Raw genomic sequence first — 15,365 nt, 5'->3', positions numbered from 1 at the left:
TACAGTGGCTCTTGGAAATAGAAGTGAAGACTCAGTAGTTGGGCCCTTCAAAGTTGAATGAATGAAAATGCTGAGTTTCCTTTCCAAAGTCTGAAGCACCAGCCCAAACCAAGATCAAGTAACAGTTTTTCAACAAGGGTGCTAAGACAAATCAACAGAGCAGGGAGGAGACTTCATTAGATGGTGTTGGGACAACCATAAGTCGTACAAAAAAAAAAAAAAAGAAAGAAAGAAAGGAAGGAAGGAAGGAAGGAAGGAAGGAAGGAAGGAAGGAAGAAAGAAAGAAAAGACGGGCCCTATCCTTAGATGCAAAAACTCATTCAGCATGGACCACAGCTCAGTCAGTACAGCATGAGACTCTGGATCTCAGAGTTGTGGGTTCATGTCCCACATTGGGTGCCATTTGTAGATGGAAACTTCTGTTCCACCTGGTCCCACAGCCATTTAGCCCCAAATAAACAGAGAGACTTATATTAATTATAACCTTTTGGCCAATGGCTTAGGCTTCTTACTGGCTAGCTTTCTCTTAATTATTAGCCCATAACTATTAATCTATGTATTTCTACATGGCCTTATCTTACCAGAGAATGCCTGGCATCCTATCTTTCCAGTAGCTACATGGTGTCTCTCTCACAGCCCCTCTCTGCATTCTCTCCCCAGAATTCTTGTCTGGTAGCCCCGGCTATACTTCCTGCTGGCTACTGGCCAATACTGATTTATTCATCAACCAATTAGAGAAACATATTAACAGCATACAGAAGGACAGCCCCCATCAACAATAGACACAGGAGTCAACATCTGTGGACCTAGGTTATTTGGCCTTTTAGATATAACCACAAAAGCACAAACAACAAAAATAAACAAGTGGTTTTTGTCAAAATACAGACTTGTTTGCTTCAATAGACACTACCAAAACCTTTTGTCAGTACTCAGGAGGCTTAAGGTGAAGGGATCAAAAGTTCAAGGCTATCCTCCACTACAGAGTTCAAGGTCAGCCTGGGCCCCATGAGAACTTGTTTCAAAAAGTGGGGGTGGGTAAAGGAGTTGAAAAGATGGCTTAGCAGTTAACGGCCCTTGCTTCTCTTATAGAGGACTGGAGTCTGGGTCCCAGCACCATGTCAGGTGGCTTACAACCACCTCTAACTCCAGTTCCAGAGGATCTGACACCCTCTGTTGGCCTCCACAGGTACCTGTACTAATGTACACCCCCACACATATCATTAAAAATAAACTTTTTAGGGCTGGAGAGATGGCTCAGAAGTTAAGAGCACTGACTGCTCTTCCAGAGGTCCTGAGTTCAATCCCAGCAACCACATGGTGGCTCACAATCATCCGTAATGAGATCTGGTGCCCTCTTCTGGTGTGCAGATATATATGGAAGCAGAATGTTGTATACATAATAAATAAATAAAATCTTAAAAAAAATAAACTTTTTAAAAAAGGCAACAGAATGAGAGACATAATTTTAAGTCATGTATTTCTCTGATAAGAAACATACCCCAAATACCAAGAGGACTCTTACAAGTCATTAAGAGGCTAAATAATTCAACTGAAAAGAGGGTAAAGGGTGTGAATAGACACTTTTCTAAATAAGATACTCAGAGAATTATGAACCACAGAAGACACTTGGCATCATCAGCTCTCTAAGGCATGCTGTCACAAGTACAATGAGGCAGCGCTCTATGGGCATGTGGCCGGCAACAATGAAAATGGCAGATTCCCATGAATGGATAAACAAAGTGTGTCACAGCCATAAAATAAAACGTTGCTAAGTCATAAAAAGGAAGTGTGGATGCATGCTACAATCTGGATGAACCTCTGAACATGATGCTGAGCCACAGAAGTGAGTCAGAGACTACACAAGATTCATCATCAATCTATACACAAAGAAAGTACATCTGTGGTAGCCTAGGGCTGGAGGCAGGAGACAACTGGGGAGGAGGGAACAGGCTTTCTTCTTGGGGGGATGAGAATGTTCTAGAATTTGGGCCTGGATATACAACCTTCTGATTACATCAAAAAACTCTGACTTGCACAATTTGAATGAATGAATTAATATGGCTTATGTCACAGCTTTAGCTGTTAACTTGACATAAACCTAGAGAAACCTTGAAGAGGGAACCTCTGAGTAACTGCCTTCATCAGATTAGCCTATGTGCATGTCAGTGAAGAGTTTTCTTGGTTCCTGATTGATGTGGGAGGGCTCAGCTCACTGGGGGTCTGTGAGCTAACTGACCATGAGCCCCCAGCCAGCCAGCAAGCAGCATTCCTCCACTGGCTTCCCTTGATGATGGACTGTCACCCGTGCTTATTGTAGCAACACAAAGCAAATATTTTCTTAATATGGGATAAAGAAACTGTTGGATGTGATATTGAAAACTTCATATATTTGTCAGTAACAAATCCAACACTTTCTCAAACCATAAAGGATGGTAAAGATTTCTGTGTTTGTAGGGTGGTGGTGGCGCATGCCTTTAATTTCAGCACTCGGGAGACAGAGGCAGGAGGATCTCTGTGAGTTTAAGTCCAGCCTGGTCTACAGAGTGAGTTTCAGGACAGGCTCCAAAGTTATACAGAGAAACCCTGCCTCAAAAGTAAATAAATAAATAAAATAAAAAATTTCTGTCTCCCAAGACACTAAATCCTGGCTCATTGGTGTCTCATGTGCCTGAATAACTACAGAGGGCCCAAGTGCTCCTGGTAAATCCTGACCTAGGCTTTTTGCAATGCGGCATTTCAATTCTATAATCTATGAGCTTTCCTTCCTTCAACAAATCATACTTGATGCTCAGAGAGCAGCACCAAGTTACACTTTGTCTTTGCTGTTGTGAGCTTCACTCCTGAGTGCTGCCTGAAGCTCACAGACGGTAAGCAGACGATCAGACAGCCAGACCCTAAATGTCAGAGGCTGTTGTCTCCCTGTCTTCTGGGAAAACTCTTTAGCTCCAGGACCAGGGTTAACTCCCTCATCCCTTCTCCTCAGGACTAAGAACCGCTGACAGGAAGAGCTAAAGAAGCTCCGTAGAGTATGCACTCTGTTTCTCCATTCTGGGCTTCACAGGGGGCACCCACTTTATGTAAGGCAGGGCTTGATTGTCCTGGATTATCAGGACACGTGACCACACAGGAGCAGTTGGTGAAGAAAGGCTAAGACTTTTCCTAGGTGAAAACTGGTATCTATGAAAATAGGTATCAATAGATACATCCTGAAATAAATGAACAACTGGATTAGAAAACAAACTTAAGCCATCTTTATTTTTAAAGTGCTTGAGATGAAAAAAAAAAAAAAGGCAACAGCAGTGTGAAGACAGCAGACACCTGACTGTGGGGATGACTGACTGAGGGGCCTTGGGCTGTGCACAGCAAGATGGATGGAAGGTCAACATTCGCTGGCTTCGGCAAGTCGGGAGCCAGACCATAGCCAAGATGTCTAATTACTGCTTACAGGCTCCTTATGAAAGTGTTTACCTGCAGGAGAAGATGCAATGTTACACTGCACGATTCCAACACTCCCCTCAGTGAATGTGTTTCCAGTCCCATGAGCGCTTATGAGGTGAGGAAACGAGAGCTGTCCAGGGTCAGACAGCACCAAGTGGCAGCTGGGCACAGAACCCATCCATGTCTTCTGTTCCTTACTGTAGAACACCTTAGAGGGGAAGTCGGCTGGCCAGCAGACACTAAGAGTCAACTGACTGATACTAACCCAGGACACTCGGAGCTGGGGGTTCTATTGTAACTTGCGTAACATCCCAGGGTTTTGGAGTGTGAGATGCAATTTGAGGTACACATCAAAGGACAGACACAGGGACCAGGCAGATGAAAGCCCAGCACTGAACCCCCACAAGCCCAGGGTCTGCCCACCTGTCTCATGAGCTCTTCCTGTTTGGCGGCATTTTCAGAGAAATCGTCACTGACATTCAGCACCAGCACTGGCACATGTTGCAGAGCTTCGAAGTGGAGCCTGGAGCAGCAAGACAGAAACACCAGGGCCACGTCATCCACCTACCACACCAACCAGTCAGAGCCTGACGACTCTGCCTGTAGACAGCATTTTTAAAAGAACTCAATAAAACTGCCTGCAAAGTGGAAGGCCAAGCCTCTCTCTAGTACTGAAACTGCTATAGTCAGCACTGCAAACATTTAAAGTGAACATACCAAGCCTGAATGAGGGCAGGCAGAAACTAAAAATGTCAATTACAATGAACATTTAAAAAAAAAAAATTCATCCCTCTATCCTGAGCCAATTATGACAAGCATTCATCACAGGAAGAGGAAGGAAGGAAAAGAGGGAGGGAGAGAATCTACCAGATGCCCCTTGGGATGTATGGGTTGTATTTGACATAACATCTCCCAGCTGACAGGTGTTGGGCACTTCCCTCTGTGTCCCTGCAGTTCTGGGCCGTGTGTTCAGCTTGTGCTTAGCGTGGTGATGGAGGCCTCTGCCTGCCTATAACAGACTCACTTGGTAGTCTTGTTAATAAACCAGTCCTCATGTTGACCATGCAGCTGTTCAAGATAGGCCAGCTCAATGCCTTTCTCTTCTGCTCGGGATCTCTGGTACAGTCTTTCCAAACAAACCTAAAAAACAATCCCCCTGCTGTTACAGTGCAGTCTTACAGGGTCAAGCAACCCACAAAATATCTGTATGTCTTCTCTGGGCACCACAAGGCATGACTACTTCTGCTGCCTTGTTCTCTTACTCAGAGCACTGGTACCATTTTGTCCACCTGCCTTTGACTGCTCTTCCTTGGATTAACAGCAAGCACCATTCACCCAGTCAGCCACACTGGGAACTTTCTTTCTCCTCCTCTCAACCATGTCAAGAACCAGGAGGTTCTAATCTCTCTAGCTGGCTCTGTCCTCTCATCTGGACATTCCAAGAGCCTCCTGCCTCTCTGTCTCCTGGAGGTGAAGAAGTGCAGAGAGAGCGAGCACAGGCCTTACAGTCATGTGCAAGCCCTGCCGTCTCGGTGAGCTGCCTGTTCTCCACCCTCCCACCCACCCACGGGTAGCTGTGAGGCTGCTCTTAGGTAAGGCACATTACGACTCTGGCAAAAAGCCGGGCATTGGTGGCGCACGCCTTTAATCCTAGGACTCTGGAGGCAGAGGCAGGTAGATCTCTGTGAGTTTGAGGCCAGCCTGGTCCTACAGAGTGAGTTCCAGGACAAGCTCCAAAGCTACACAGAGAAACCCTGTCTTGAAACGCTTGCCCCCTGCCCCCCCCCAAAAAAAAAAAGATTCTGGCAAAAGTCATTTCTCCTCCTTCCAGCTTGTCCCTCACCCTAGCCTTCAATGGTACCTGTGTCCCTGCTTAAAATACGTTGCTCCATAGGCTCTTTGACAGCTACAGATATAACCACAGGCTTCAAGAAGTTGTAAATTTGCCATCCTCCTGTTTCAGCTTTCCAGGTCCTGGGATTATATGCACGCACCATCGTGCCTGGCTTGTGAGTGCCGTTCTACCTAGTAAGCAACTGAAGCATCTCTTTCATACTAGACCAAGCACCCACTTTGCAGTGGACTGAAACACCTGCATAGGGCAAAGGTAACACAACATGAAATGAAACTGGAGTCCTGACACTAACTCCCCTCTCCCTTCCCCTTTTGCAGAACTCTAGTCTGCCTCCACCTGCACGTCCGAGGTGCTCTGCTTCTGAGAACTGTGTCTCCTTCACCCTCATGTAAGGCCACCTCAACTTCCTAAGCTCCCTTGCTCACTGCTTCGGCCAGATTAGGCCTCCTTCCTACAGGACAGGCCAAGCTCCTTCACACCTCAAAACCTCTGCTCCAAATGTTTCTTTTGCCTGAATTGCCCTTGTTCCTCTTTCTGCCTGGCCAAACATTTCAGTGTTCAATGCCAACTATCCTGAGAGTGGGTTAATCTACTCTCACTACTCTCATTTTTTCTGAGGTAGTTCCAGTCTATCCCAGGCTGACCTGGAACTCTGTTGTCCATCTTTTTCAATATACTCCTGATTCAGCTGCTCAGCTCTCATCACTCACAACCATGATTATGCTTTCATCAGGAGTTTATGCTCACTCCTCTCTCCCCTCCAGCCTTTGAAATGTATAGAAGGCATGTGGTCTTCCTATTACAGGCTTCCCAATTGCCTCTGCAGAGGTTAACCATGCTGCATTCCCACCCAGCTTCAGCTTAGTTACTTTATTTTCTCCATGAGAGAAAAATATTGTCTGAATTGGAGTAAATGAATATATATATATATATATATATATGTAAATGTACATATATATTATATATAAAACCATGTTTTCAAATACATGCAAGGACAGAACAATTCTTGCAAAACCTATTTATAACTTTTCACGAACTGACTGCCGACAACCATTGATGCTAGCCTCCATCTATTAAAATCAGTTAGTATTTCCCTCTTTATTATTAATTTGTTAAAAAGAACAAACTTTTCTTCCCTCTAAAGTCTAGGTTATAATGAATTATTTTATTAGGGTTTTATTGTTGTTTTGTATTTTTTTTTTTTTTTCAAAGACAGGGTTTCTCTGTAGCTTTGGAGCCTGTCCTGGAACTCACTCTGTAGACCAGGCTGGCCTCAAACTCACAGAGACTTTTTTTTTTGAGACAGGATTTCTTGGTATAACAGCCCTGGCTAATAATAAATTATTTTATTTATCATCATCATCATCATCATCATCATCATCATCATCATCATTTTGAGTTTTCGAGACAGGGTTTCTCTGTGTATCCCTGGCTGTCTTCGAACTTGCTCTTTAGACCAAGTTGGCCTCAAACTCAGAAATCCGCCCACCTCTGCGTCCTGAGTGCTGGGAGTAAAGAAAGGTGTATGCCACCACATCCAGCTAATAAATTATTTTAAAAAGATCCCACAGAACAGTTTTATCCTGGCCCCACTTCATTTCCGTCCCCACAGGGAACACACACCGGAATGTGAAGGGGAAAGACGGGGTGGGACTCTGTGGCCAAGCTTCCCCTCACCTGCTGGGCTGTGACCGCTACAGGGTCTGCTCACTGCGCCACTCGAGTCTCAGGCTCAGGCGGTGCCCGTGCCCACACAGACCCTGAGCACTGTGCCCATGGTCCACTGTCCCAGACAGGGACGGGAACGCTGAGGCACATAGCCAGCTGCACTCTTTCCTTGACTCCAACGGGTAGAGGACACAGGTCCAGGTGGACAGGGGCCTGGAGCTTGTCTCACAGACTCTGAGACTAGTATTTGCCAGGAGTCTGTGTGGAGTTGTGCTGGGCACTGGCTTGAACCCACATTCTATTCCTCCTCTGGCATTCCTGGGTTCCTGTATCTAACACCATCCTAACAACACTGAAATCTCAAACCAATCCCAAATAAATTATCCATCTTTATTCTATGTTAAGTTGTGGCAATACTTCAAGACTCATTATGAGATGAAATACTTGAATTAGTCTCCAAAGGGACAAACCAGTCCCTGGTGACAACCACCATTACTCCACCACCCTCAGTCCACACAGGCCCCTCAAAGGGCATTAAGGAGGTGAGGAGACTGGCTGGCTTTATGGGTCCCTGGCGGCCCCGCTTTACTCTCAGCTCACTGGCTCCTCTGCTCCTCCTAGCACTACTGCCCCGGCCCCGAGAGGACCATGCTGTTTCTCTGTCTCAGAATAGGTTAGGCCAGCACTTCCCCTTCTCCCAGCTTCGGCCTTCAACCCCCTGCTTCTTAGTCCAGCCACCTTATGACTCCAATGGGAAACCATGGGAGGAGGAAACACCTCCTCTAACTCCACCTACATCTCCACCCTGCCCTACCCCCAGCACCTCACTGCTGGAAAGTCCTCCTCTCCCACCCTGTGGGAGAAGGCGCCTCTTTTTCACTCAGTGACTACTTTCCACCTGTAAGACACCTGTCTTCAAAATGAGCCTCTTCTTTTTTTTTTCAAGACAGGGTCTCACTCTGTAGTTCTGACTGTCTTGGAACTAACTCTGTAGACCAGGCTGGCCTGGAACTCACAGAGATCCGCCTGCCTTTGCCTCCCGAGTGCTGGGCTTCAAGGTGTGTGCCACCACTGTGGGGCCTACAGGGTGTCTCTTCTATTCCTCCTTATCAACAAGGACCACTGAGAGCAGTCAGGCACTGTGCCTCGGCTAACCAAATCACTTCACTTCACAGAAGTCTCCTCAGTCCTTAGACCTTATGAATATCTAGTTCAATTTTTTAAAAGATTTATTTATTTATGTGCATAATTTATTTATTTATGTGCATATTTTTTTTTTTCCGAGACAGGTTTTCTCTGTGGCTTTGGAGGCTGTCCTGGAACTAGCTCTTGTAGACTAGGCTGGTCTCGAACTCAAAGAGATCCGCCTGTCTCTGCCTCCTGAGGGCTGGGATTAAAGGCATGCGCCATCAACGCCCAGCTCTAGTTCAATTTTATTTGAACCTCAAACTTCACCCAGAATCTCCTACTCCCTGCTGTGATTTGCATCACAGTCTAAGAACTCCCCATACTATACCTATTGGGGCTGGCAAGATGGCTCAGCAGGCAAAGGCACTGTTGTGGAATATTTAACTATGTAACGATGTGTTTCATTTGTTTATGCTGTGGAATATTACTTCAATTGTGTAAAGGTGTGTAACACTTATGTATGCTGCATTTGTTTAATTATGTAAGGATGTGTGTTAAATTATGTAAACATGTGTTCCATTTGTTTCACCTTGCCTTCCTACTAAAAAGTTGACTGGCCAGTATATAAGCAGAAGAGGGATAGGAGGGGCTGGTGAGTGAGAATAAATAGGAGAGAACCAGAGAAGAGAGGAGAGAATGAGGGAGGAGAGGGACAGGCCTGGGGCAAGAAGCCAGGCAGCCACCAGCCAGACACTGGGGGAAGCATGAAAGTAAGACACACAGGAGGAAAGCAAGAAAAAAGCCCCGAGGCAAAAGGTAGATAAAGAGAAACAGGTTAATTTAAGTTAAAAGAGCCAGCCAGATAAGCCAGGCTGAGCATTCATAACTAATAAGTCTCTGTGTCAAGATTTGGGAGCTGGCTGGTGGCTCCAAAAGAAAAAGCCTAGTACAAAGCAGGCCTGGTGACTTGAGTTCCATCCCTGAAACCCATGGAAAGGTGGAAGGAAGGAAGTGACAGCACAAAGTTGTCCTCTGATTTCCACACAAGCACTGTGGCTTTTGTGTATCTGTGCATGTAGGCACTCACACTTTGAGCACACATACACAAAGATGAAGAGTTGTTAGAAGAGGAGGAGGAAATGTTAGAAAAAAGAAAACCAGGTGGGGCACACACCTTTAATCCTAGCACCTGGGAGGCAGAAGTAGAGTCAGGTAGAAGTCTTGTCTACTTAGAGAATTCCAGAATAGTCACAGTGGCATAATGAGAACCTGTCTCAAAACAAAAAAAACACTGATCCAATTAAGCACCTCCCTCAAATAAAATAAATAAAAAACTAAAACACAAAACAAAAACCTTAAAAAAAAAAAAAAAAGACAAGACATACAAATCGAGCCCCTGCTGTGCTGAGCAGCCTCTCTCCTGGCTGCCCTTCCTTCTAGTCCTCTCCTTGGGGCCCCTGTAATATGACATGACAGGAACTCTCCCACTTGTTCTCAACTCTGCTCAGTGTTCTCCCAGGCTCCCTCTGTCCATAAGCTCAGCCCCAGGCTGCAGACAGCTGGCTTGCTTTCTGCAACGATGGGCATTCTTGGCATCTGACCATACCTGTTAAGTGTCTCTCAAAAGCTGACAGCAGTATCTCTCAAAAAAAAAAAAATATACAAAGACCCCTTCAGTGGCAAGCTTTCCAGGGTCTAGCCAAGGTTAATACCAGTCAGCAGGAGCCAAGGACCAATGCTGCCTCCAGAGGGCTCCTGTCATGACATCATCCCATGGGCCAAACTGGCTCCAAAGTTCAAATTGCAGAATCAGAGCCAAAGCACACACTTCTGCAGTCCTCCTGCCTGAGGATGAGGGAGGAAACATTCCTTCCTTCCTCATATCCTAGTTAGAAAACAGAAGGGACCACTGAAGCCTCAGATGACCTGACATGGGCAAGAGCTAGAGCAGATGGCTGCAGGTCTGAGTGTCCTATCTGTAAACCTGGAGCTGTAAAAACAATGCCTAGTGTGTTCTAGCTTGTGTCTCTACCAAAAGGACTACTTCTATACACAGGCAACTGCTTGGACATGCTGCTGCAGCAGCAGAAGGCCCTGGGAGATGGGTGCTCGGTGCTAGAGTATTGGTGTATGCCTACACTCTCTTGCTGGCCCATAGACTAACTTCTCTAACCGGGAAACCAGAAGCTTACAGGAGGTCAGTTCTTACGTTTCATGCAGTTCTAACATCTAAGGTTTTAGGTTCAGTTACCTGGGGAGAAGCCTGGAGATAGATGAAGCCATGTATCAAGAGCCGGTTTGCAAACTCCTGCAGGAGAAAAGAATGCCAGTCTTGATAGATGTGCCATTCGACATCACTGAGGGAACCATTTTCAAAAAGATTCTTTGCAAAGATATACCTGGTTGGAAATGTTGAGTGGGAGATTGGGGTGAAGGAAGAATGGGAAGTGGGATGAGAGACAGAAGAGGGAGAAAAGTAGAAATCAGTGAAATTCAGAAAAATCAGTGACGGGCTTGTTCACGTTTACCCAAAGCACTTAGCCATGCTAGCTCCTGTCAGTCCTTAGGAAATCTGGATTGTTCTTTTAAAAAAGTTTATTTTTATTATTTGTGTGTGTCTGTGTATGTTCATGTGGGTTTGTGTACATGCATGTGGGGTTTATTGAGGCCAGAAGAGGGCACTGGATTCTCTGGCTAGACTCAGGGGCAGTGTGAACCATTTGATGTGGGTGCTGGGAATGAAATTTGGTTCCTCTATAAGAGAAGCAAATGCTTGTAACTGCTGAGCCATTTCTCCAGCCCTGGAAACCTGAATTCTCAGTCTCCAGCTCCCCTCCTGCTCAGCACTAATGACAAAATAGCACCTGACACAGGCCCACGCTACAGCTCACAGATGGAGCAACCCACCACAAGGAAACGGACTCTAGAAAGGGAAACTAGCCAAGACACACAACATGTGCATGGAAGCTGGAACCTTTTAGATTTCCTCACTATACAGCGAGACTCCAGACAAAACCCATGTGGACGCAGGGGAAAGCTACCCTTCCACCCTGCACTTCAGAGTGAGGGATTCTGAGTCTCTAGCTGCTGAGCCATCAAGCTTTGTAGCTGAGAAGTGGGGGTGGGGTGGGGTGGGGTGGGGTGGGGGGTGCATCCTTCCTGTGGTATCGGCTCTTCAGCTGACTTTTGTAATACCAAGAGCAGTCTCCCCTCCAGAGCACACAGGAGCCTAGCTTCCTCTGCTGAGCTTCCAACCAGATCAAATAAGGCTAAAGCTGGATTATCAAACTAACTTCCCCCTTTGCTTACTTCCACAACAGGAGGAGGATCTGGTAAATTGAGAAATCAGAGCTGTAGAAATCATGGCTTCAAAAAGGGTCAATTCTGCTTTTAAAGCTTGATACAAAACACAATTTACACCCACAACAATCAACTCCAGTTTCTAAGGCAACCTCAGCAACTGGCCACTTCTGGGAAAATGAAATTCAAAAACCTTGTGTGAATGGTTCAGAGAAGTGCAAACTGCAAAGTCGTGAGTGTCACCCTTAGGAGAGTAGCTTTCAACGGGACTCTGCAGGCTCTGATCCAGTTGCAGCTCCTACAAGCTATGTTGCCTTGGAAAGCTATGTGACCCGAGCCATGGCAGGGGATGACTGCATATCATACTTTTGAGGGTGACTTCACCCACAGCCAACAGTCCTAAGTCATTGTAACCGCTCTTTCTAGGCCACGAAGAAGGTAATTTGCAAACTCCGAAAATGAATTTTCTCAGACTAGAATGTTTTAGCTCCAGCTCTCTGAAGGCAACAAGAAGGTGACTTTTGTAACTCAAGTTTTAAAAAATGCTGCCAGCTTCTTCAAGGACAGCTACAAGATAAAAGATGCATCTTGCAAATAAAAATGACCAAGCCTATAATAGGGGCCTTTGCCTCTCCTAAGGTGGGCACTTCCCTTCTTTCTCCATAGCTGGTGGAAATGGGCAGAAGGGGGAGTGGGGGCTATACACAGAGAGGTGTGGGGAGCTGCAGGGAGGGCAGGGATGAAGGACCTGGCAATCCAGAACTCTGTTCTAAAGCCACATTGGTGTTTGCGTTAACTCAATCAGAAAACACTTCCAATTCTTCTTCCCTGCAGGCACTGTCCTCTGCAACACACACCACACTTATGAACATGTATGCAACGCAGTCCTTGGTAAAGCAGTATCCTCACTGCAACAGGGACTAAGGACACTGATGTTGCCCTAGGGCAAAGCCTGGTGCTTGAGTACAGGATATATTCAATAAACCTACATTGATCAAACAAATAAAGGACTGAGTTTTTCCCCTTTGGCACTGGGGCTTGAACTCTCTTGTCCTGGGCATGAAAAGGACCACCAAGTCATACTCCCAGTTCCCGGAATACAATTTTAAAGGAATGGGAAGTCTAAACACTCTTGAGATTAGAATTTGTAACAGGCTATCCTTTCTACCTGAAAATGTTCTGCTTCAATGGAAGTGGCTTCAATGGTGCAATGACCCAAAGTATAACCAACTGCTGCTCCTTTATAAGGAAAAGTCAAGACCCACATAGTTTTTTTAAAAATTAATTATTTATTTTGAGACAGGGTTTCTCTGTAACTTTGGACCCTGTCCTAGAACTCTTGAGTGCTGGGATTAAAGGTGTGCACCATCACCTAGCTCCCCAGATAGTTCTTAACAACTAACTCATTTCTTTTTTTTTTTTAAAGATTTTATTTATTTATTATGTATACATTCTTCTTCCGTGTATATCTGCACACCAGAAGAGGGCACCAGATCTCATAATGGATGGTTGTGAACCACCATGTGGTTGCTGGGAATTGAACTCAGGACCTCTGGAAGAGCAGTCGGCACTCTTAACCTCTGAGCCATCTCTCCAGCCCCTTAACAACTCATTTCTATGTGCTGGCACTACCCATACTCAGAAGGCAGAGGCAGTAGGACACCTATGAGTATGAGGTCAATCTGGTGACACTGAATTCAAGGCCAGCTAGGGCTACAGTTTGGACCTTTTTTTTGGGGGGGGGGGTTGAGACAGGGTTTCTCTGTGTAGCTTTGGAGCCTATCCTGGCACTCGCTCTGGAAACCAACTGGCCTCGAACTCACAGAGGTCCGCCTGCCTCTGCCTCCCGAGTGCTGGGATTAAAGGCGTGTGCTACCAACGCCCGGCTAGTTGGGACCCTTTTTAAACAAACAGCAAAGCCTGTAATTAACAAAACATGTCTCTTATCCTTTGAGGGGGGATTCTCACAAGCCCACCACACTAAGAGGCTAGAACTCAAAACAGCAAATCGGAATGTCTCCAACAGCTTAGGTGGTTCACATAGGTCAACTTCCTAGCCTGGGAGGTATGGCTCTGAGAGGAGAGAGGAAGACAGGCACAGCTGCCATGGAACCAATCTAAAACCTGGAGCCCAACTATCTACACCATAAGCACTTAGCTTTCTGAAGAACAGACCCCTCTCAGGCCCTGGAATGAAGGATTGAATGGCACCGTCTCTTTCACATATATGGTGTGATCTTGAAGTGCAGTCAGAATAGTCATGTCATTTACAATGAACTGTCCCTCCCCCCCCCCTTTTTTGAGACAGGGTTTCACTATGTAGCCCTCCCTATCTGACTTCGAATTCACTCTGTAGACCAGTCTGGCCTCAAACTCACAGAGATCAATCTGCCTCTGTCTACCAACTACTGAGATAAAAGGTGTATGCCAATATGCCTGGCCCTAAACTCTTATTTTTAAAAATATTAAATTACTGCTTTATTTTATGTGTATGGTGTTTTGCCTGCATGCCTGTACATACATCATGTGTATGCCTGGTGCCATCAGAGATCACAAGAGGGTGTTGGATCCCCTGGAACTAGAGTTACTGATGGTTGTGAGCAGCCATGCAGGTGCTGGGAATCGAACCTGAGTCCTCTGGAAAAACAGGAAATGTTCTTAACTGCTGAGCCATTTCTCCAGTGCACCAATTCTCATTCTGTTAATTTCAGGAAGCTTTCCAGTAAGAGCTGCAACTAGTTCACTTAACCTGGAATTAAATGGGTGACCAAGCCAACACCTTTAATCCTAGCATTTGGGAGGCAGAGGCAGGTGGATCTATGTGAGTTCAAGGCCAGCCTGCTGTACAGAGAGAGTACCAGGACAGGCTCCAAAGCTACACAGAAAAACCCTGTCTCACCTACTCCCCCCCCAAAAAATGGTAACCAAATGTCTTCAATGATGGAGGCAGGCAAAGATACAGATTGTCCCATCTTCAGTCATGGGCTCAAGACAAATAAATCATTTTCCCCCACCAAAGTCATTCAAATTCAAACTTCCTACAATGGCCAAATCAAGGCACCCTGTGCCTTTGTCTGCTGGTGGCCTGAGTCCATGGTCTGGTCTCTGGAGTCTGAAGCCTGGATGAACATGCTTTCCTAGAACAAATGGACTTGCTTCCCAAGCTGCTAGACTAAAGCACTTGACAGTTTACTCCCTTAAGTTGATGATGCCCTTTCCCATGAAGTGACATGGTTACAAGGTGCCAGTAGACACTGGCCAGTAATAAGCCCCATCCATAATGGGGTGGTGGTGGTCAAAAATGCTGCACTGGAAACAGAAGCTCATTTCGGATTGTTATCATATTTGGTTTTTCAAGACAGGGTTTCTCTGTGTAGCCCTGGCTGTCCTAGAACTGGCTCTGTAGACCAGGCTGGTCTCAAACTCACAGAGTTCCACCTGCCTCTGATAGGATTAAAGGTGTGCGTCACTCCCAGCAACAACATCCCATCTTGAAGAATTAAACGGATTCATGGGTTGCCGGCAATGTTTTTTGTTTAAATTTTTTTCATGTTTAATTATTATATGTATATGTGTTCCACTTGCATGTTTGTTTGTTTTGCTTGCATGTATGTTTGTGTACCGTGTGTGTGTTTGGTGCCTGTGAAGATCAGAAGAGGGCACTGGATTTCCTGGAACTGGAATTATGGACAGTTGTGAGTTGCCATGTGGGTGCTGGAAATCAAACCTGGGTCTTCTGCAAGAATAACTCGAGCTCTTAACAACTGAGCCATCTCTCCAGCCCCTGTTTTTTTTTTTTTTTTTTAAGTACACAAACTTTAATTCCACTTGCTACTTCTGCTAAGAGGTGATAACCAAACACCAACCTGTTTGGCTTCTGAGAGTCACCTATGTGGCTATTCTATGACTTTGGTGTGTAATGGTGGGACCCAGAAGTCAGTGGCACTTTTGGAAATCCAGTGCATCAAGCTGGTGA

General features: G+C 45.7%; 1 protein-coding gene across 6 annotated transcripts in view; it reads right to left on the bottom strand.

The window, feature by feature from the left end:
* Positions 1-3,228: 3,228 nt before the first annotated feature.
* Dguok (deoxyguanosine kinase) overlaps positions 3,229-15,365 on the bottom strand; it is a 29,147-nt gene continuing 17,010 nt past the window's right edge. For 3 of the 6 annotated variants that reach the window (XM_027428817.2, XM_027428818.2, XM_027428819.2), the window contains 4 exons: positions 10,341-10,488; positions 4,463-4,578; positions 3,862-3,961; positions 3,233-3,468 (listed from right to left, as the gene is read on the bottom strand). In XM_027428817.2, the coding sequence (XP_027284618.1) occupies positions 3,442-3,468; positions 3,862-3,961; positions 4,463-4,578; positions 10,341-10,488 (391 nt within the window). In that variant the 3' untranslated portion in view covers positions 3,233-3,441. Of the gene's footprint in view, positions 3,469-3,861; positions 3,962-4,462; positions 4,579-10,340; positions 10,489-15,365 lie in introns of all 6 variants that reach the window. The other 3 variants (XM_027428815.2, XM_027428814.2, XM_027428816.2) reach the window with 2 other exon arrangements.

The sequence above is a fragment of the Cricetulus griseus genome, chromosome 8 (assembly GCF_003668045.3).
Source record: "Cricetulus griseus strain 17A/GY chromosome 8, alternate assembly CriGri-PICRH-1.0, whole genome shotgun sequence".
Taxonomy (NCBI): domain Eukaryota; kingdom Metazoa; phylum Chordata; class Mammalia; order Rodentia; family Cricetidae; genus Cricetulus; species Cricetulus griseus.
Note: the sequence above shows the minus strand (reverse complement) of the source record. Positions and strands in the feature narration are given on the sequence as shown.